Source organism: Pan troglodytes, chromosome 11 (assembly GCF_028858775.2).
Source record: "Pan troglodytes isolate AG18354 chromosome 11, NHGRI_mPanTro3-v2.0_pri, whole genome shotgun sequence".
Classification (NCBI taxonomy): domain Eukaryota; kingdom Metazoa; phylum Chordata; class Mammalia; order Primates; family Hominidae; genus Pan; species Pan troglodytes.
The window spans coordinates 68715724-68736326 of NC_072409.2; the positions used below are offsets into that span (position 1 = coordinate 68715724).

General features: G+C 38.7%; 1 protein-coding gene across 13 annotated transcripts in view; it reads left to right on the plus strand.

The window, feature by feature from the left end:
* The first annotated feature begins 1462 nt into the window (after nt 1–1462).
* CEP78 (centrosomal protein 78) overlaps nt 1463–20603 on the plus strand; it is a 45035-nt gene continuing 25894 nt past the window's right edge. For 4 of the 13 annotated variants that reach the window (XM_016960991.4, XM_016960993.4, XM_016960996.4 and 1 more), the window contains exons 1-11: nt 1479–2043; nt 5475–5647; nt 5744–5816; nt 7146–7249; nt 8911–9085; nt 12109–12222; nt 13731–13795; nt 14202–14313; nt 17347–17485; nt 18673–18718; nt 20270–20398. In XM_016960991.4, the coding sequence (XP_016816480.3) occupies nt 1791–2043; nt 5475–5647; nt 5744–5816; nt 7146–7249; nt 8911–9085; nt 12109–12222; nt 13731–13795; nt 14202–14313; nt 17347–17485; nt 18673–18718; nt 20270–20398 (1383 nt within the window). In that variant the 5' untranslated portion in view covers nt 1479–1790. Of the gene's footprint in view, nt 2100–5474; nt 5648–5743; nt 5817–7145; nt 7250–8910; nt 9086–12108; nt 12223–13730; nt 13796–14201; nt 14314–17346; nt 17486–18672; nt 18719–20269; nt 20399–20603 lie in introns of all 13 variants that reach the window. The other 9 variants (XM_024345704.3, XM_024345705.3, XM_016960990.3 and 6 more) reach the window with 6 other exon arrangements.

Here is a 20603-nt window from a genome sequence, read left to right on the forward strand (position 1 = left end):
TACCATCAACAGAAAAACAGACACATTACTGTATGTTTCTACATGGAACTCCCATATAACAACAGGGAAAATAAATGAATATCTCTATATGTCAACACGGATGGACCTAGTAAAGGTAACGATAAGTAAAGTAGGAAAAGAAAATATAGAATGTTATATACTGCTTACTTACATATGTAGCAGAAATATAAAGACATACATTGCAATGATGAATACCAAGTTCAGAAGAGCAGTTATCTCAGAGTCAGAGAGTAGTCGTGATTGGGAAGGTGGTTACACAAGGCTCTTCAACAGGAATGGTAATGTTTCATTATTTAAGCTGGTTTATGAATGTACAAGCGTTTACTATATTAAGATTTGAGCATGTCGCACATAAAAATAATTGGTGACCATATCTCCGGAATTTTAGAGGCGCCTGCATGTGTGTGTTGGAAGTAAGTTGGAGTATCCGGAATGCAGTGGGTGGAAGAGGAATGCAATAAACACAATGTCTAAGGCTCTACCGGAGGACTATCATTGCTCTAGCAATTGCATACCAATAGAAGGAGAGGTCAATTATCTGGATTCTTCCACTTAGCTTCCACTTAACTTCCCCGTTCCTCAGTTTCCCCTTTTGTAAAGTAGAATATAATAGTATATTCCTTGAGGAGATGTTAGGAGAATGAAATGATTTCATACTTAAACAGTGCTTAAAATAATCCCGAGGACATTATTTCAAGTAAGTACTAGTTACAAGGGAGTTAGCCAACATCATCGTCAGTACAAAACAAACTGATTCACAGCAAACACAATAAAGTCCTGAATTCATGAAACACTCTTCAATTTGCCAGGAACCGTGTGAGATATGCAGAAACTACAGAGATTAAGGCTTATTTGTAGACATTAACACAGACATAAAAGATTTAATGACCGCAGTTCACGTTCAATCAGCCGTTCCTACATCCCTTGAGTGCAGTCTCTGTGCTGGCTGGACACTGCAAGCACAGACACATTCCTCAGATGTTTAGACTTTTTTTAAAAGTGCGTTGTTACATCCACATTTCACTTTTTCTTTTCTTTCTTTTTTTGAGACGGAGTTTCGCTTATTGTCGCCCAGGCTGGAGTGCAATGGCAAGATCTCGGCTCACTGCAGCCTCCGCCTCCCGGGTTCTAGCGATTTTCCTTCCTCAGCTGGGATTACAGGCTCCCGCCACCATGCCCGGCTAATGTTTGTATTTTTAATTGAGACGGGTTTTCGCCATGTTGGCCAGGCTGGTCTCGAACTCCTGACCCCAGGTGATCCGCTCGCCTCCGCCTCACAGAGTGCTGGGATTACAGGCGTGGGCCACCGCGCCCGACCACACATTTCACTTTTATTCGGATCGATCAGTAAACTCTTTCGCAAACCCTCAAACTCTCCCGACCACTATCTCAGGTAGCAGCCAACTCACCAGTCCTCAGGAGGCGGGGCCTGCGTGCCGACGCACAGCGAGCACGTTGACGTCTTGGCGCACTGCTCCGCGGCACCGCCCACCGGCTTGAATCCCGGCGCCTCAGAGGACTATGAGGCGGGCGCTAACTGCATGGGCCGCAGGGCGGGAGGCAGCGCGGGAGCGGGGCGTTGAGGGGCCGGCCTAGCTTGGGGCTCTGGCCTTGCGTCTTCCGACCGAATCGCCGCTCCTGAGCCCGGTGCTGGGCTGCCGCTATCGCCTGGCCGTGGGTGCCGGAGCGGCCGGGTTGCGACTCAGCGTTCTTGGGTGGGCGCGGGCGGCGTCTCCGCGGCGGGCATCCCCCGAGGCCGCCCTCGGGCCATGATCGACTCCGTGAAGCTGCGCCGCGACAGCGCGGCGGACTTCTTCTCCCACTACGAGTACCTGTGCGCGCTGCAGGACTCGGTGCCGCTGCCCGCCGTGCGCGCCTGTCTCCGGGAGGGCGTGCTGGATTTCAACGCCGACCGCCTCCGCGGGGTGGACTGGGCGCCTCTGCTGAGCACCCTCAAGATCAATAAAGACCTGCCCTTGGTCTCCATCAAGAGTTTCTTCCAGCCCTGGCTGGGGGACACAGGTTTGTAGTTCCCGCGTCCAGGGCCCCTCAGTCGGTGCGGCGAAGTGGGTTTTTAGGTGAGTGGTGTCCATTGCCGGGGTATGTGTGCAATAGACGGGGTGTGCGGCCTGGACACTCACGAGCTAGGTGAGTGGCTTAAGGTCTCTAGGGCTTCAGTGTGCTCATCCGTAACATGGGCTTAATAACGAGACCCAGGTTATGTGCGCCTTCGCAAGGATTCCCTGCGCTGCTGATGCCTGCAGAGCTCTTAGCACAGTTTGGGACATCATTAAACATTTGACAGATGTTATCTATTTTATTGAATGACTTTGATTTGCCTGATAGAGAACTAAGCAGGTAGGAAATTAATACATGTCAGCCTTTGTCTTTTTTTTTTTTTTTTTTTTTGAGACACTTTAACTCTGTCGCCCAGGCTGGAATGCAGTGGCGAGATCTCAGCTCACTGCAACCTCCGCCTCCCGGGTTCAAGTGATTCTCCTGCCTCAACCTCCCGAGTAGCTGGGATTACAGGCGCGCGCCACCATGCCCGGCTAATTTTTGTATTTTTAGTAGAGATGGGGTTTCACCATGTTAGCCAGGCTGGTCTCGAACTCCTGACCTCAGGTGATCCGCCCTCTTCGGCCTTCCAAAGTGCTGGGATTACAGGCATGAGCCACCGCGCCCGGCCTGTCTTCATTTTTTAAGGTGTATATAAGAAGTTTGTAAAGTGCTTTACAAATATAAGCCATTTGTAAATGTATAGTGGTATAATTAGGGATCCAGACGCTCTGATTATTCGGAAAATATGTTAGGTCAACTATGATATATGACAAAATGCTGTTATTCCTTTGAGCACTTAGCATTTTGTACATAATGGAGGCAGCTTCCTATAGAAGCTAGCTAGGTAACAGGAAGGAACAGTTTGTGCAAAAGTTTTGGAAATAGGAGAGAGTTACAGGACTGGAATTTAGGTTTGAGAAAGAGCAGAGAGAGTTGAGGCTGGAAACCTTGTGGGGGCCAAACAGGGAGGGTCCTCGTTTGTCCTGTCATAGAGTTGGATGTTTATCCTGAAGGTTTTGGGAAACCGCTGTAGGATGATGAGATGGAATTTCCATAGGAGCTCAGTCTAGCCTCCATATGGAAGACAAATTAAAATTGGAAGGATGGTGAATGTAATCTAATGGCCCAAACTAAGGTATAGAAAAGAAGGGCTGGGGCCGGGCACCGTGGCTTATGCCTGTAATCCCAGCACTTTGGGAGGCCAAGGGCGGGGTGGGGGGGGGGGGGTGGATCACCTGAGGTCAGGAGTTCGAGACCAGCCTCACCAACATGGTGAAACCCCATCTGTACTAAAAATACAAAAAAAAAAAAAAAAAAAAAAAAATTAGCCGGGCGTGGTGGCGGGCACCTGTAATCCCAGCTACTTGGGAGGCTGAGGCACGAGAATCGCTTGAACCCAGAAGGTGGAGGTTGCAGTGAGCTGAGATTGCACCGTTGCACTCCAGCCTGGGCAACAAGAGCAAAACTCTGTCTCAAAAAAAAAAAAAAAAAAAAAAGAAAAGAAAAGAAGGGTAGGATTTCAGATATCTTAGAGAATGGATGGGGCGTGGTGACTAGTTAGAAGAGGGGGGCAGCAAGTATGGGTGACAGTTTACAGCAGCGTCTGTAAGTGAAACAACAGCAGCGTCTTTCCATGACACACAGCCGAGTTAACTCGAATGAGATTGGGGGTGGGAAGAGGATCTCAGTTTGTCTTTAATGTTTTAAGAGGGGCCTGTGGGGCATCCAAATGTGTCTGCTAGGCAGATCTGGGCCCAAGATTTAGGCTTTGTGGGAGGACAGGTATTTGAAGGCATGGGAGGGACCTAGATTACCCACAAAGAAGATCCAGATAATTGTAGGTCTGAAAGGTGTTTTTTAAGTGGATATGGACGTGAACATGTTTATAAGCTGAGAGAAAGAGGGAGGGTATGCGATCTGGGAGAGGAAATGATTATTGATGTATTTAAAAACAACCTGACCACTTGTCGTGTGCCCGGCCCTTTTCTAGGCTCTGGGGTTAGCACCATCTCTTCTGCAAGGACAGTTCAACACATCTGCTTCTGAAAAGAAGTCAGATTATTCTCTACATCTCATTCAGGTGCAGGAACTGTTCTGTACCTCTGAATGGACTTTACTTAACCAAAATAATATCAGGAACCAGGCCAGGTGCGGTGGCTCGCGCGGGTAATCCTAACACTTTGGGAGGCCAGGAGTTTGTGACTGGCCTGGGCAACATAGTGAGACTCCTGTCTCTACAAAAAGTGAAAAATATTAGCTGGGCTTGGTGGATCTCTTGAGCCCAGGAGGTTGAGGCTGCAGTGAGCCATGATTTTGCCACTGTACTCCAGCCTCGGTGACAGAGCTAGACCCTGTCCATGACCCTCCCCCCACAAAAAATAAAAAAACCAGGAACCAAAATAAATTAAAGATGGGAGGGACCTCAGAGTCAAGGCTAGCCTACTAGATCTTGCCTAATATTTTGCACTGAATGTAAGAAAAATGTATTACAGACCATTCTCGTCAGATATTCTTCACTGAACCTTCTTTATCTCTTGCATCCAGTGGGTCTAGGTTGTAGATTTTAACCTCCTACATATTGCTTGTCTATCCTTAATTACATTTTGCCTGGACTATTGCAGACGCTCCTAGCTAGTTTTGCTGCCCCCGAGCTTGGTTTTTCTCAGTTCATCTGCCTACTTTGGTTCAAGTGATCTTTCAAAAAGGAAAAGACATGCTTAAAGTGGCATGCCCACGCAGGACCAGTGTGTATTGGTTGCTTGTGTTCTGCACAGAGGCACTGAAATCTTAGCTGTGTTCTCTTAAGCCTCCTGGGGTTAGCTGGTCTTGAGGAAAGGGAGCTTTTTCTCGTTTCCTTTATCTCTTTGATACTCCAACAGTGAGGTACATTTTTCTAACCTGCTAGGGGTATCCTTAATGTGTCAGTGGTAGCCCTGGTCTTCATCACCTGTGAGGTAAAAGTCAACTCTCCTAGGCTTGCTTCTCCCTGCCTCTTTGTAAATTTCTGACTCTTCCCGCTACAGCTCTGGGCTTTAGTCGGATCCACCTGCAGTTTTCCAGTGCCCGGCAGGTGTCAGGCTTAGATGCCTTTGCTCTCGCTGCTCCCTCTGGTTAATGCATCACCCACTCTCACCCCATGTTGTCATTCTCATCTTTCTAGATTCAGCTTCAGGATTATCTTGAAGCCATCCTTTCAGTGCAACTTCTTTGCTTCCATAAGAACCTCTATGTACGTAGTTTGGTATATCCCATGTGGCTTGAGTTTACATGTGTCTGTGCTTAAGAGGACTTTAAAGGACATGGCTCATTTCTATGTCTTAGCACAGAGCAGATGTTTTTGAATGATACATTGTGTGATTGAAGTCACTAACTTTCTTTTATCTTTGTTTTAGGTTCTGACATGAATAAATTTTGCAGAAGTCGTGTTCCTGCGATAAGATACAAAGATGTGACCTTCCAGTTGTGTAAAGCTCTTAAAGGCTGTTTAAGTATATCAAGTGTGCTAAAGAACCTGGAGCTAAATGGACTAATTCTGAGAGAGAGGGATTTAACTATTCTAGCAAAGGTAAGCTTTGTCTCATTTGGCCTGTAGACATTTGATAGTTGCTTTTAGAGGAAAAAAAACCTCAATAACATTTTTAACTTTTCCCCCTCATTAAAGGGATTGAATAAATCGGCTTCTTTGGTGCACCTGTCTCTTGCAAATTGTCCAATTGGAGATGGAGGTTTAGAAAGTGAGTTTAAATCTCATTTAACTCTTGTCCTATCAGGCTGGTTTCATGTTTCCCTACATGCCATGTTAATTCCTGTCTGTACCTTTTTCTTACTACTGCCTCATGTGCTTGTTCAAACCTTGGTCCAGTCTCAAGTCTACCATGAAAGCTTGGCATGCTGAATGTAATCTGAACTAACTTTACTTAAGTTTGTGTTAAACCACAGACCACACAAATATATACCATCTGGTATTCTCTGTTTTTTGTGTTTGTTCATCTTTTAGAGTTTTTCTTCAAGAAATATTTATGGGAAGGAAATAGCAAGATGTAAAGAGGCCGGGCGTGGTGGCTCACACCTGTGATCCCAGCAATTTGGGAGGCCGACGTGGGCGGATCATGAGGTCAGGAGATTGAGACTGTCCTGGCTAACATGGTGAAACCCCATCTCTACTAAAAAAATACAAAAAAATTCACCAGGCGTGGTGGCGGGTGCCTATAGTCCCAGCCACTCAGGAGGCTGAGGCAGGAGAATGGTGTGAACCTGAGAGGCAGAGGTTGCAGTGAGCCATGATAACACCACTGCACTCCAGCCTGGGCGATAGAGCAAGACTCCGTCTCAAAAAAAAAAAAAAAAAATCATCATTACTTTAAATAATTAAAACATATATACAATCAATTTTAATGCACTGTGGTATGTTCCAAAATAGGAAATATAAGCAAAGTGCTGTATAGGAGCATATAAAAGGCTGACATACTTGGGGGGAAAGGGTTGGGATCATGGAAATAATCACAGATGGTGACTGTTGGTTGGGATCCTGAAGTCTTGTGTTCGTTGTGTGGAATAGTGGTCTGGAGGGGTAAGGAAACCTGCATTTCAATTTGAGGGAGCAAAGAGTTAAAAGGCCTCTGTCTTCTATTGTTCTGGTACATTAGGTGCTCTAGTATAACAGCTAATAAAATTCTGGGTTTATAGTTGACACTGAATTGTTGGTTAATAACAGATTGAGGTCTGCTCTTGGAAATGAAAATAGGAAGAGTTTTTTTTTTTTATGTTTTTCTTTCAGATGTCTCAAAAAGTATATAGAACTTTACTGTGGTCGGGAGTAAATTTGCAATATTCAGTCTATTCAATTTTGGCATCTAAATAGATTGAACTATTGCAATAAACTGGAGTAACTCTTTGTTACTGACATATTTTAGAATGTACCAATCAGTTGCTTAGGTAGATTGTAAATAGTGATTTTAAGAATACAACTATAAAATAGAAAAGATAGAAGAGCAAATAAATCAAGATTGACTAGGTTGTATACACTCTTTATCTTATTGTATGTGGTTTTTTTTCCATTTTAGTTATTTGTCAAGGTATAAAGAGCTCTATCACTCTTAAGACAGTCAACTTCACAGGATGTAATCTGACATGGCAGGGAGCAGATCACATGGCCAAGATCTTAAAGGTAACTTTATGTTCCATCTTTCATGAAAATGTGTTATATGATTGCCACACATTAATATTTTGATACAAGACAGCAGTTATTTTTGTCTTTTGATACATACGGGCATTGCAGTTTTAGTTTTGTTTAAAGAATGTGACCAATTTTCAGCCTGGGGTTCTACCATTTAGTAAAGGTAGTATGCTTAATCTTAGAAATAAAAGACCTAAAATATAATAATTAGATTTTTCTGTAAATATGGTTTGTAAAACAGTAATTTTAAAGGTGCCTTAACAACTTTATAGTGGTTATTACTACTGTATTTAGGATAAAATTACGTAATAATGTGACATGAAGCCTTTTTAGTAATTTGATGGTATAGATCGGGGTAGTCAAACTATGGCCTGTGGACCAAATCTAGCCTATCATCTATTTTTGTAAATAAAGTTTTGAAACATAGTCATGCCCATTTGTTTACATATTAACTATTGCTACACCCTACACTAGGAGAGTTGAGTAGTTGCAAAAGAAACTATATGACCCACAAAGCTGAAAATGTTTATTTTGGGGCCTTTACAGCGCAAGCCCACTCTCCGTGGGATAGATGATGGTTACGCATGTGGATTCTGAAGCCAGATGGCCTAGGCTAAAACCCGAGCTCTCTCCCATTTAATGACTTGTGACCATGGGCAAATTAGTTAACCGCTCTGTTCCTCAGTTTTCTTATCCATAAAATGTGTATAATAAGAAAACCTACTGTGTCTGTCATTCTTAGGATTTAATGAACTAATGTGTATAAAATAGTGCCTGGCTATCTAAGTGTTTGCTGTTATTTCCTCTTATTGCTTTTATACAGTTATTATGAATAGCAAATGACACTGACAGTTTTCATTTGACAGAGTCATAGGAGCTTTGACTCTTTTGTTTCAGAATGTAATGAGATTTTTTTTCTCTTAAAATCAGTGTTCCCTGTTACCAAAATTTACTTAATGGATATAGAGAAGTGATTATGTCTGTAAGATAATACCTGTGGTTAAAACTCAAACCACCAATTTCCGAAGGCGTATCAACCTTGCTTTGTATATTCTAGGCCTCTAAATTTGGTGTGCATACCCTAAGAAATATGTGAGATCCCTTGGGTTAGGAGAAGAAAATATTAACCTCTATATTTTTATATCATTTAAAAAATACCTATTGTTTCTGTTTGATTTGTAATATACATAAAATATGTATATAGAACTTCCTGTATATCGTTTATTAATAAATAACTTACATGTTAAATGTTTACTTGTGGGATGTCCGGTCAAGTGTTTAGAGACCACTGGAGGACAGAATGATATGATTTAGAGGCTCAGCAATGATAGAATTTAGAACCAATACCTTCACTTGGCATATAAAGAAAATAAAATTCTTAGAAGTTAACTAAGTTGTCAGTTTACATAAAGCAGTCGGTAACAGGTCATTAGTGGTTAGGGTCACACAGCTAGTCAGTGACAGACTAGTATCTGGGTCACTGGACTCCTTACTCAAAATCTACTATTTAATCAGTCTGTCAGATTAACCCACCTGGCATATGTACCTGGTGTGTGTGTAAAGCTCTGATGTAATCAGCTGTACTTAGTTCCTTTTAGTGTTCCTATCTCTTTATCCAAGTGTATTAATTTCATCTTATTAAATCTTTGAAGTATCAGACCATGAGAAGGCATGAAGAAACCTGGGCTGAGAGTCTTCGCTATAGGAGACCTGATCTTGACTGTATGGCTGGCTTAAGACGTATCACACTGAATTGCAACACACTTATTGGTGACCTAGGTGCAAGTGCTTTTGCAGACTCTCTCAGTGAGGATTTATGGCTGAGAGGTAAGTTAAATGAACTTGTAAGATGGAAAATATTGAATTTTTTGATATTAAATATGCTTAACTCTTGGCACAGTAATGTTGTCCTAAGGTTTTTTAAAAAGCCTCTTTTTTCTAATAGGTTTTATTTTGTTTTTAAGCCTTTATAAAAGTTATATATATTCTTTATAGAAAATACCAAGTAACAACAACAAAAAAAGTACATATAATCTCAATGCCTAGAGATAAACTGTTCATTTTGGTGTATACACTGTCAGTATTGTTTTTTCCTGCAGATACATTTGTGTGCTTAGAGTTACAAGAACAGAACTATAGTGCACTTACCATTTTGTAACCCTGCTTTTTTTATTTAATGATGTATCGTGTAGTACTCTATTACATTGAGGCATAATAGTTTAATTCCCTACTATTTGATATTTAGGCAGTTTGTGCTTTTCCCCTGTTATAAACAACTCTGTAGTAAACTCCTTATGTATACATCTCTGTGTCCATTGAAGTTGCTTTTTTTTTTTTGAGACAAGGTCTTTCTCTGTTGCCCAGGCTGGAGTGCAATGGTGTAATCATACCGCACTGTAGCCTTAAACTCCTGGCTCAAGTATCCTCCCACTTTACCCCCCGAGTAGCTGGGACTACAGGTGCACACCACCACGCCAGGCTAATTTTTGTGGAGACAGGGTCTTGCTGTGTTGCCCAGGCTGGTTTCAAACTCCTGGGCCCAAACAGTTCTCTTGCCTTGGCCTCCCAAAGTGCTGGGATTCCAGGCATGAGCCACTGTGCCCAGCCTGAAGTTACTCCTGTAGGATAAATTACTAAAATTGAGTAACTCAGTATAATATATTTCTTAAAGACTTTTGATGCATGTCACCAAATTGCTTTCCAGAAATGCTGTGCCATATTATAGTCTCATAAATGCTGGATTGTGTCTATTTTAAAACCTTAAACTTTACAAAAATGAGAACTCCCCTGCTTTTTCTTTTTTAATGCAAATGGGATTGGTCTCTGAATTTTATAACTTTTTTCACTCAGTCTAGCATATCTTAAATCAATAAGTTTACATTTACCATATCATTTTTAGTGACTCTTCAGGGTTCCATTATGTTAATATGCAATAGTACACTTGGCTTATCCATTCCTATTAGATATATAAGCTATTTCCAGTTTTTCATTGTTATAAACAGTACTTTGATAGGTGTTGTTGCCCGTGTCTCTTATAATTTCCTTCTGGTAAATTCTTAGAAGGAGAGTTGCTGTGTTAACAGAGTCTGCACATTTTAAAGGTTTTTTTAAAATGTGACCTTCACCAATCTGATAGAAGCATAATCACATTTAATTGTTTTAGTTTATATTCATTTGATTTACTAGTGAGATTTACTGGCTATTTTTATTAATTTGGCTAGTTGGGTAATTACATCCTATGCTCATTCTTCTGCAGCAAGAGTTTGTAAAGGTTTTACCATATTCTATGAGATCCATATATCTGACTTATTTCTGTGTGTCTTGTGGTGTCTTAGTTAGGGCTTCATAGAATATTCTATATTATATATAGTATATATTATATAACTCCGTTATGGAAGCATATAACAGAATTATATTCTGGGTGGCTTAAAGAGAAGACATTCATTTCTCACAGTTCTGGAATCCGAGAAGCCCAAGATCCAGATGCCAGTAGATAGGTGTCAGGTGAGGGCATTCTCCCTAGCTTATGGAAGGCTTTTATATCCTTAAATGGTGGCGAGAGAGAACTCTAGTCTCTTTTTTTTTCTTGTAAGGACACTAATCCCATGATGGCTCCACTCTCAAGACCTCAACTAAACCTAATTACCTCTCAAAGGCCCCACTTCCTAATACTACTACCCTGTTGGGGATTAGGGTTTCAATATACATTTTTGGGGAATACAGACATGTAGTCCATAAAATGAGGTTCTGAAAGACTTCAGTTATTTTAATGTAATGGTATACACGTGCTTTTGCTCTGATGTAATCTTTTTTTATGCCTGTACTTTTGTGATAATCCTTTTGAGTTGAAATGAGTAGATTGTTCAGCCTCAGTATTACTAGTATTCATGAGCATTTGTTTAGTTCTTTGACCTTTTACTTGAGAGAGAGTTCTTGACCATTATTTTTTCATGATAGGTTTTTAGTATATAATCTCTATAATCTCTATTCACACATTCTTTGGATTCATTATTTCCATCTCCTTAGAGTTCTTTGTCATTTTTATTCTAAAACTAACAGTTCTTACATTTTTGTATTTTCTTTTCCCTTTTTTAATGTAATTTTTTGAGAGTCACTTGGAGTTCGAATTTGAATTTGATGATGCATCTAGTGCAATTTCTGAGCTCCACCCAGTTTTTGCCTATGAGGTTTACACTGCCACTAGCATCCTTGTTAATTATGAACAAATATTCATTCTGTGATGTTTTATGTAGAGTTATTTTTCAACTCTGTAATTGTAAAAATATGTTGGGTAATTTATTGGTACTAAAGGGAGGGTAATCATGACACATCTATGAAGAGGGTTTCTTTTTTGTATTATGTGTGTGCATATGGTTTTCTATTTTTATTTTTTCAATACCCAAGATTAAAAACTGGCCATGAGTAGTCTTGGGCAGGAGTCTTCCAGGCATGAATAAGTGGGAGTTGTCTGTATGTTAAATCTGTATAGAATTGGCGGGGCGAGGTGGCTCACACCTGTAATCCCAGCACTTTGGGAGGCTGAGGTGGGCGGATCACAAGGTCAGGAGATCCAGACCATCCTGGCTAACACGGTGAAACCCTGTCTCTACTAAAAATACAAAAAAATTAGCCATGCGTGGTGGCGGGCACCTGTAGTCCCAGCTACTCAGGAGGCTGAGGCAGGAGAATGGCGTGAACCTGGCAGGCGGAGCTTGCAGTGAGCGGAGATAGTGCCACTGCACTCCAGCCTGGGTGACAGAGTGAGACTCCGTCTCAAAAAACAAACAAACAAACAAACAAACAAAAATCTGTATAGAATTAGCAAGTGACCCTTTGTCTTTCATCGAAAGCTCTTGACCTGCAACAGTGCGGCCTCACCAATGAAGGAGCAAAGGCTTTGCTAGAGGCCCTTGAAACCAATACAACTCTGGTCGTTCTGGATATAAGAAAAAATCCACTCATTGGTATGTCGCTACAATATTTTTTATTGACTAACAAATAGCAAAAGAAAAAGAATTTCTCATGTATTGACAGTTTCGAAAACTTAATGTGTTTCCTTCCCTAATCTTACACTTTTGTAATCTTGCACTTTCTTATGTTTTTAGTAGATAATTTACTGATGAAAAGAGTTATACTTAAATTGCTCTTGGCTGCTACTCTGAATAGGAGTGAACCTAGATAATAAATCTGCTTCCACCAAGTGCATTATTTTCTTCTTGTGGAACTTCTGAATTCTTGGAAATAGTATTTCATTCGTTTGTTGATTTGACAAGTAATTTTTGAATACTTCTATCTGCTAGATACTGGTTTAAGCACTAAACATACAGCAGTAAACCAGCTAGAGAAATTCTTGGTCTCATAGAGCTTACATTCTAGTTGGGGAGTTATAGGTAATGTAATTTAGATAGTAGGAAGTGCAAAAATACCTTAAGGTAAGAAGACAGATGGGGGCAGGTGGGACTATATTAGATAGGTTTTTTAGGGGACAGCTTCACTAAAAAAGTGAGATTTGAACAGAGACCTGATTAGGAGAGGAACAACCCATGGAAGATGCAGATAAAGTACCTTCCAGGATGAGGAAGCAATGAATATGTAGGTACATAGGTGGCAGGATGGATGGAGTATTTAAGGAAAAGCAAGAAGGCCAACATGGTTGGCGCACTGAGTGATGAAGAGCCTGGTATGCTACAAAGTCAGACAACTAGCCAGGGGCCTGATCTGATAAGGTTTGAAGGTCACGGTAAGGACTTAGATAATTCTAAATGAGCTGAAAACCATGGGAGGATTTTGAGCTGGTAAGGGTTATATTCCAAGTAGTAATTCAATCAGATGACTTGGTGTGGAGAATACACTTGTAGGGGGCTATAAAAGGGAAAGAGGGAGGCCAGTTAGGAGACTCACACTGGTCCAAGTTAGAGATGGCTATGGCTTTGCTTAGGGTGGGAGGTTGGAGGTGGTAAAAAGTGGTTGAAACAAGGTGTAGCTAACAAGACTTGTGGGGTATAAAGGAAATAGTAATTTTTTAAAAAAGTCCTAGGTGATTTTGCATACAACTGGGTGGTACTGTTTATAGAGAAAAGGAGGCTGTGGAGAAGAGCAGCTTTGGGGGCGCATCATGACTTTGATTTGGGTATGTTAGGTGCCTTTTAAGCATCTAAGTATCTGGACAGTGTTTAGGCTTTTGATTTCCTATTTAGAGGTATCTAAAGCTACTTTAGTTCCAAAGTGTTTACATTTGATCTTTGCTGCTGCCAAAATAGTAGCCATCAGGGACAATATCTGTGTAGGAATACTTTGTTTTTGAGGAATAAGTTAGAATACTCAAAGGGGGAAAAGGTATATAATTACATTATATGGAATTCATATTCAATTTCATGGGAAAAAGCAATAATTGGTTGGCTTTTGTTTTTAAATGGGAATAGCCACTCATTGGGAAATAATTACTATAATTTCAATTTTTATTTTACTTTAGATCATTCTATGATGAAAGCAGTTATCAAAAAAGTTCTCCAGAATGGAAGGAGTGCCAAATCAGAGGTATATCGTGTTTTATTTCTCCAGAAAGAATTCTTATTTAATTGCTTTTCTTCTGGGATCTCACTGTACTGCCCAGCCTGGCCTCAAACTTCTGAGCTCCAGTGATCTTCCCCCTTCCCAGCTTCCTAGGTAGCTAGGACTGTAGGTATATATCACTGTGCCCAGCTTTTCGTCTGTTTTTAATAAAATGAAACTATTAAGGCACTTTTCTGCCATCTTAAATTTACAGTCAAATCAAATGTCTTTTCTGTTTTTGTAAATACCGTATGATTCTTTAATTTTGGGTCCCAGAACTGCTGATTGCAAACCTTTTATTAACTTAGAGTATCTTAACAATTTCCATTTAAGATGTAGCCCTCATAAATGATCTGTAACTGAAATATAGTGTTTATTCTCTCTCTTTTAGTACCAGTGGATAACTTCTCCATCAGTGAAGGAACCATCCAAAACTGCTAAACAGAAAAAGAGAACTATAATTCTAGGAAGTGGTCACAAAGGAAAAGCTACTATTAGAATTGGTAACCTTTTCTGTCTTGGCTTTTTAATACTACTAGTGTTCTAGTGTGTTAAAATTAAAATCTCTTCTCATTGTATGATATTGACAGTAACAACCAATATTGACTCCCTGCATATTATGAGGTCTGTAATTGTTCTGATAAGATTATGAGAATTTATGGAATGTAGAAATAGTAAATGAATCATTAGGAAAGGGATGCTAGTGCTTCCATTTAAAAAATTACCCTTATTTGTTTTTCATACAATATTCATCATTTTGGATATGTTTTCTGATTCATGATTACTTTTGATACTTTGCAATTGAAATTTGGGATGCACTTTGATGACAGTTTTAGCAGTGCTTTTGTATGATTTTGTTGTTGTTGTTATTAATGAAGAATTATCCTTTCATACTATAGAAAACAAAATTTCTTCCCAGTTCCATTTTTTTTCCCTTGTTTCCTCCTCCTTCCTTGCAAATTCTTACCCAAAGTTGTTGTATTAGGTAGCACCTTGCTTCTTTCAATGATGAAATAACCTTAAAATATATGTAATCCTTGTAAAACAATACTGCAGGTAAGTTTATTACCCAGAGATGGAACATTTTAGACAAACATTCCCTAAATGTTTGCTATTTATGGTTTATTTAATCTGCCAAATAATAGTCTAGAATTTTGAAATTGTCTATAATTTTGTGACCAAGAATAATGAAAAAAGACTTTATAAACTGTTTATCAGCTAATGGCATAAATTTCACATTCTCCTGAATACATAAATTTGGTATAATCTAGTTCTACTGATATTTTCACATTTTTTTTAAAGAGTCTTTAACTTTTGTAGAACACATTATCTTTAGTCATAAGTAGCCTTTTCTTACTGATAAGAATGAGTGACTGTGGAATAAGTTAAGCCAAATCTAATGTGAAAGTGACCTTTTCTTGTAAGTAACTTTGAATTTTGAAACAGTAAAACCATGAAGACTACTACAGAGAAAAAAATTAATGTTTTTATGTTTATAATCTGCCAGTTTCCCAGAAAAAGATCTGTGGTGACTTTAGTTCATACCCTGTACATTAAGATCACCAAACAATTAACACCAGATAATCTTTTATTTGGATGCTACTTTAAATTTTTAAAGGATATCACTTGACTTAATATCACTGAACTGTACACTTAAAAATGGCTAAGATATAAAACAATTTAACATAAAATATAAAACATTAGAAATTCTATAATTTTAGTAGCTAGTGGTGTATAATTGGACATCATTGAATGAGAATAAAAAACAAAAATCTTTTTTCTTAGCATGATTGAAGAAATTGGAAATGTGACTGAAGTTTACAAGCTCACTGAGCTATTTTAAGAGTAACTTTATTTCTCGGGCTTTTTTTGTATTTGCCTCAGTAATTTGGAGACACAGAGGTAAGCCAAATCAGTGTCTGGCTTTATATTTAATAGTTAGGTGTCAGTGAGTATAAGGGTTATATAATTTATGTAAATTATATCACATTCATATTGCAATTACGTGTACAGACAGAAGATAGGAAACTTTATAATTTTTTTCGTCTAACAAGATAAGTAAATTAGTTTGGTTTTAATTAAAATTTATATTTGCGGCCGGGCACGGTGGCTCATGCCTGTAATCCCAGCACTTTGGGAGGCTGAGGCGGGTGGATTGCCTGAGCTCAGGAGTTGGAGACCAGCCTGGGCAACACAGTAAAACCCTGTCTCTACTAAAATACAAAAAATTAGCCGGGCGTGGCGGCGTGCACCTGTAATCCAAGCTCCTCGAAAGGCTAAGGCAGAAGAATTGCTTGAACCTGGGAGGCGGAGGTTGCAGTGAGCTAAGATTGTGCCACTGCACTCCAGCCTGGGCAACAGAGCAAGACTCTGTCTCCAAAGAAAAAAAAAATTTATATTTTCATTACTTTCTACACATACCACAAACAATACACAGTAACTTTTTTTTAGGATAATTAAAAACAGCACACAATGAACTGAGCTCCTATATATTTATAAGACGTATATAAATTTGTCCAGAGAAATTGCACAGCACGATGTGGTAATTATCAATAAGTTACACCACGGGAAATATTTGTCCTGTATTACCAAATACACGTTCTTGTAGATGCTGTCCTAAAGCTGCTAAAGTAGATCTTACGTAGTAAAATAGATTGGAAGGATAAATATAACCATTTTAATAAACTTATATTATTTGTTCTCAGTGATATCAGAAACAATTATATATTTAAATGTGAATTTTATTAATAGGTAGGTCTAGCTTTTGCTACCAAATATTTCTTTAAAAAAACTTGACTCTTTAAACTGAAATGTAGGATAAGACTTTATACTTCGTTCTATTATCCAGTAGGTTTCATTTGTTTTCTTTGTGTTCCATAAAAGCAAATGAACACTGAAGGTGGACAGACTTATAGGCGGCAACATTGGCTCACCTACCACCCAGCTACCTTCAGTCTTACAACTTGGATAGTTTTTACATGATAAAATTAATCCAGCTACCTTTAGTCTTACAACTTGGATAGTTTTTACATGATAAAATTAATCTCAAATTGAAATTTTTTTCCAATTCAGAAGGTTCTGTTTGGTAGGAGTCATGGGTGTATCTATGTTCTGTCCTTGAGATTCAGGAATGCCAAAAATATTCTGAGATTTAATAACTTAAAATTTCTGCATAATGCATAATGAAATGTATCATGTATAATCTTTCATTCTTTGGGTTACATGTTTTATTTACCTTTGCGTGCTCTGCATGTCTCATATATTCAACTTATATTTTAGTTAAAGTGATAACTTGTTACTCTAGACAACTTATATTTTTATATATTTATTACTTATATTTAAGTATATTAAAAATATATTTATTCTTATATTTATTACTGGCCTGTGTAAAAAGGTATTTACAAATTGATCCTGATTTAATGGACTTGGTGTCATTATTAGGTGCCCATTTGTATTCTTTTAAGAGTATGCACATGTGCCTATTCATCTGTAGACCTTTAGTGCATCTTGATTCTTTCTTTTTAACACTTCTCAAGTAGGATTGGCTACAAAGAAACCTGTAAGTAGTGGCAGAAAACACTCCCTTGGTAAAGAATACTATGCGCCCGCGCCTCTACCACCTGGTGTGTCTGGTTTCTTGCCATGGCGTACTGCAGAACGTGCAAAAAGACACAGGTAGGGTATTTTTATTTCCTATATTTTAGGATAAAAATGGGATTCAAAATTCTTTATTTTGGAGCTTCTATTATGTGAGAGTTCTCTGCTTATGTCTGTAGGGTAAAAATGACTCATGTGGCTTCTGCCTCATGAATGCTTTAAGGAAGAAAAACAAAAAATAATCCTAAGTAGGGTTTCAAGTTATTAAGTGTCACAGCAAGCTGTATCCCTGTAGGAGTCCAGAGGAAACTGAAATTATCTCCAATTGTGCAGGTGAGAAAAGGTTTCGTTTAAAGTATGTGCAGTTAAACCAAGTCCTATAGGGCAGAAATAGGAATTTGGATATTTAAGACTGGGGAAAGGGCATTGTAAAGCATAGGAAATTGTTCAATGCAAAATGATAGGAAGTATTGATTAGACTTAATCTAACTCAGCCAACTGGCCTAACTCATTTTAGTGAATCAAACCAGATATAACTAGTTTTAGCCAGTTACCTAGGGGATAGCTATTCATAGTAATTTTTGTCAGAAAAGTCTTTTAAAAATGTTGTACTATAATTTTATGCTTAATAAATGAATTAGATTACTATAAATTATTTTCAAATGACTGACTTTTAGTATTCAAGAAATTGGAGATTAACAATTGCTTAAGAAAACAAAGAGGATTGATTTTAAATAGGACTGGAAATAGGTGCTATGTCAAATATCTGTTCAATTGCTCAGATAAATTGAATATGTATAATCTTTATTAGGCAACTGATGACTATACTTATTTCACAACTGGTAATGTGAATTATTATTGCATAAACTATAGTGCTGAGGCCCCAGTCTTTACACTTTCATTTAATAACTTCACAGTTTCGTATCTTCTTGAGATACTTACTAATTTCAAGTCCCATCTTGGTCACAAGGAGTTGTGAATTAGAGAACAATTAATATCACCAGTTAAAGAAGTTAGATTGGAAATCTGAACCATCCTAAACACAAGAACTACCTGCATCTTCAGAGTCTTATCCCAAAGCCGTTCTGCTAAATTGTTCAATTTTCTCCATAGCAGAGCTTTTCAGGCCCTTATTTGGAGGTGATTTATCTCTATGCACAGTTATGTATGGATAGTATACATAATACTAGCAAGTGTTATTACCTAGTGTTAACTGGTGGTGTACTTACATCAAAATATAACTTAATTTATCGATATCTTTTTAGGGGTTTCCCATTAATCAAAACACGTGATATATGTAATCAGTTGCAGGTACGTAGTTACCATGTTTATAATATGTAGGGGATTGGAATGGGAAGGGTGGAAGATCATTCTCTGTGCTCTTTAAACTGAATAGAGTCGTAAGAAACATTTCCCTCCCTGAAGTAAATTCATTTAAAATTTTCTGGGTTCTCCCAGTGCCACAGTATAGTCGTGTGGATATGTCACACAATGGAGGCCTTGTGGTTTCATCTGTGTAGACAGGAAGTCATTTCTCTGGGTCCACAAATCAGCTGTTGCCTCCAGCAAAACAAATTTGACCACCATTTCTCACCCGACACATGGAGCTATCATAGTCAAGAATGTCCTTAAGTTTAAAAGAAATGTTCTTGGGGGATACATACTATATATATTCCAGATTCTAAAGCTAAAACAAAGCAACCAGTCCTAAAGCCTCTGCTTTCTCAGAGCTTTTCTTTCTCCCTTGTCAGGATCAAACACATTCCCTGTCATTCTGCATCATGGTATTAGAGCAAGTGAATTCTGTCAGAGTATCAGATTTTCCTTTTCAGTTGTTTTTAGAGACCGTAATTTCTCTGGAAAAGATAGCACTACTGAGATGAAGGAGCACCTGTGCGTCCGTACTGCCCCTCGCATAGCCTAAAGTAGGGGTGTGCATCTCATTCTACCGTCTAGGATTTTCAGATACTGCAGGATTTATGCTTGTAGTTGATACTGCATTCTCGTGACTTCTCTTCTGTACAGTTATGTATCCCGGCACTTTTCTTTTTGATCTGTGGACTTTTTATGGGATTGTGACACAGTCAATTTTGAAATATTTGGAAACGTATTGGACAACATTCCAGTGGCATTGAAACTTGACAGGAGAATTGCGTTGTTATTACAGTAGTTTTGGCTTAAGAATGAGGAAAAGATGAGGTTTTTGATGACTCAGTTTTAGTTGTGTGCATGTATTTGGTTAATTTTTTTTTTTAATTCTAGTTTTTATTTTATTTTGTAGAGACAGGGTCTTGCTATGTTGCCCAGGCTGGTCTCGAACTTCTGACCTTAAGCAGTCCTCATGCCTTGGCCTCCCATAGTGCTGGGATTACAGGCCATTCTAGTGTTTATTATTCACAATTTAAATTATTCTTCCAATTCTTTGTGAGGCCTCCATGGATGAATTTTTCTCCTAAAAATCATCCTGTCTTTAAGACTGTGTGTGATGGTACAGAATAAATTTCTCATCTGCAGTTGATCTGAGAAAAAATGTTTGTCCTGCCTCCTCACTTGGTTTATGTGAAAAAAGTGTAATAAAATAATATGGGTTATTTTCGGAAAGATTTTATGTAAAAAAGAAAAAAAATAATATGGGCGATTCCAGTATTAATTATAAACCTTACATGAGAGAATTATTTCAGTGACATAGCAAGAATAAGTTAGTGTCTTTTTACTTTGTTATTGATTGTGTTAGACTAAGGAGTAGTGATAGACATTTATAGAGAATGACTTAACACTTCAGAAAGATCACTTTGATTAGATGTCCTTTAGTGTTTGGTATTCGGTTTATATTATTATACAATCTTGTCCTCTTTTTTTAAGCAACCAGGTTTTCCTGTGACTGTGACAGTAGAGAGTCCTTCATCCTCTGAAATTGAAGAGGTTGATGATTCTTCAGAGAGTGTTCATGAAGTGCCTGAGAAAACTAGTATAAAACAAGAAGCATTACAGGTACAAAGCTATCACTTTAAAGATATGGAGAAGATCATTTCAAACTCTAGTTAGTTTTTGGTGAAAGCTTGATTATGCACTGGACAGCTTGCATGGGAATTCTGTTTTCGCCTTCCTTCTATCTCATATCCCTTGAATGGTTCTTTATCGTAGAACAAGGTAAAAGGGAGGACGTCTGCACTCTAAGAAATAAAAATTGAAACAT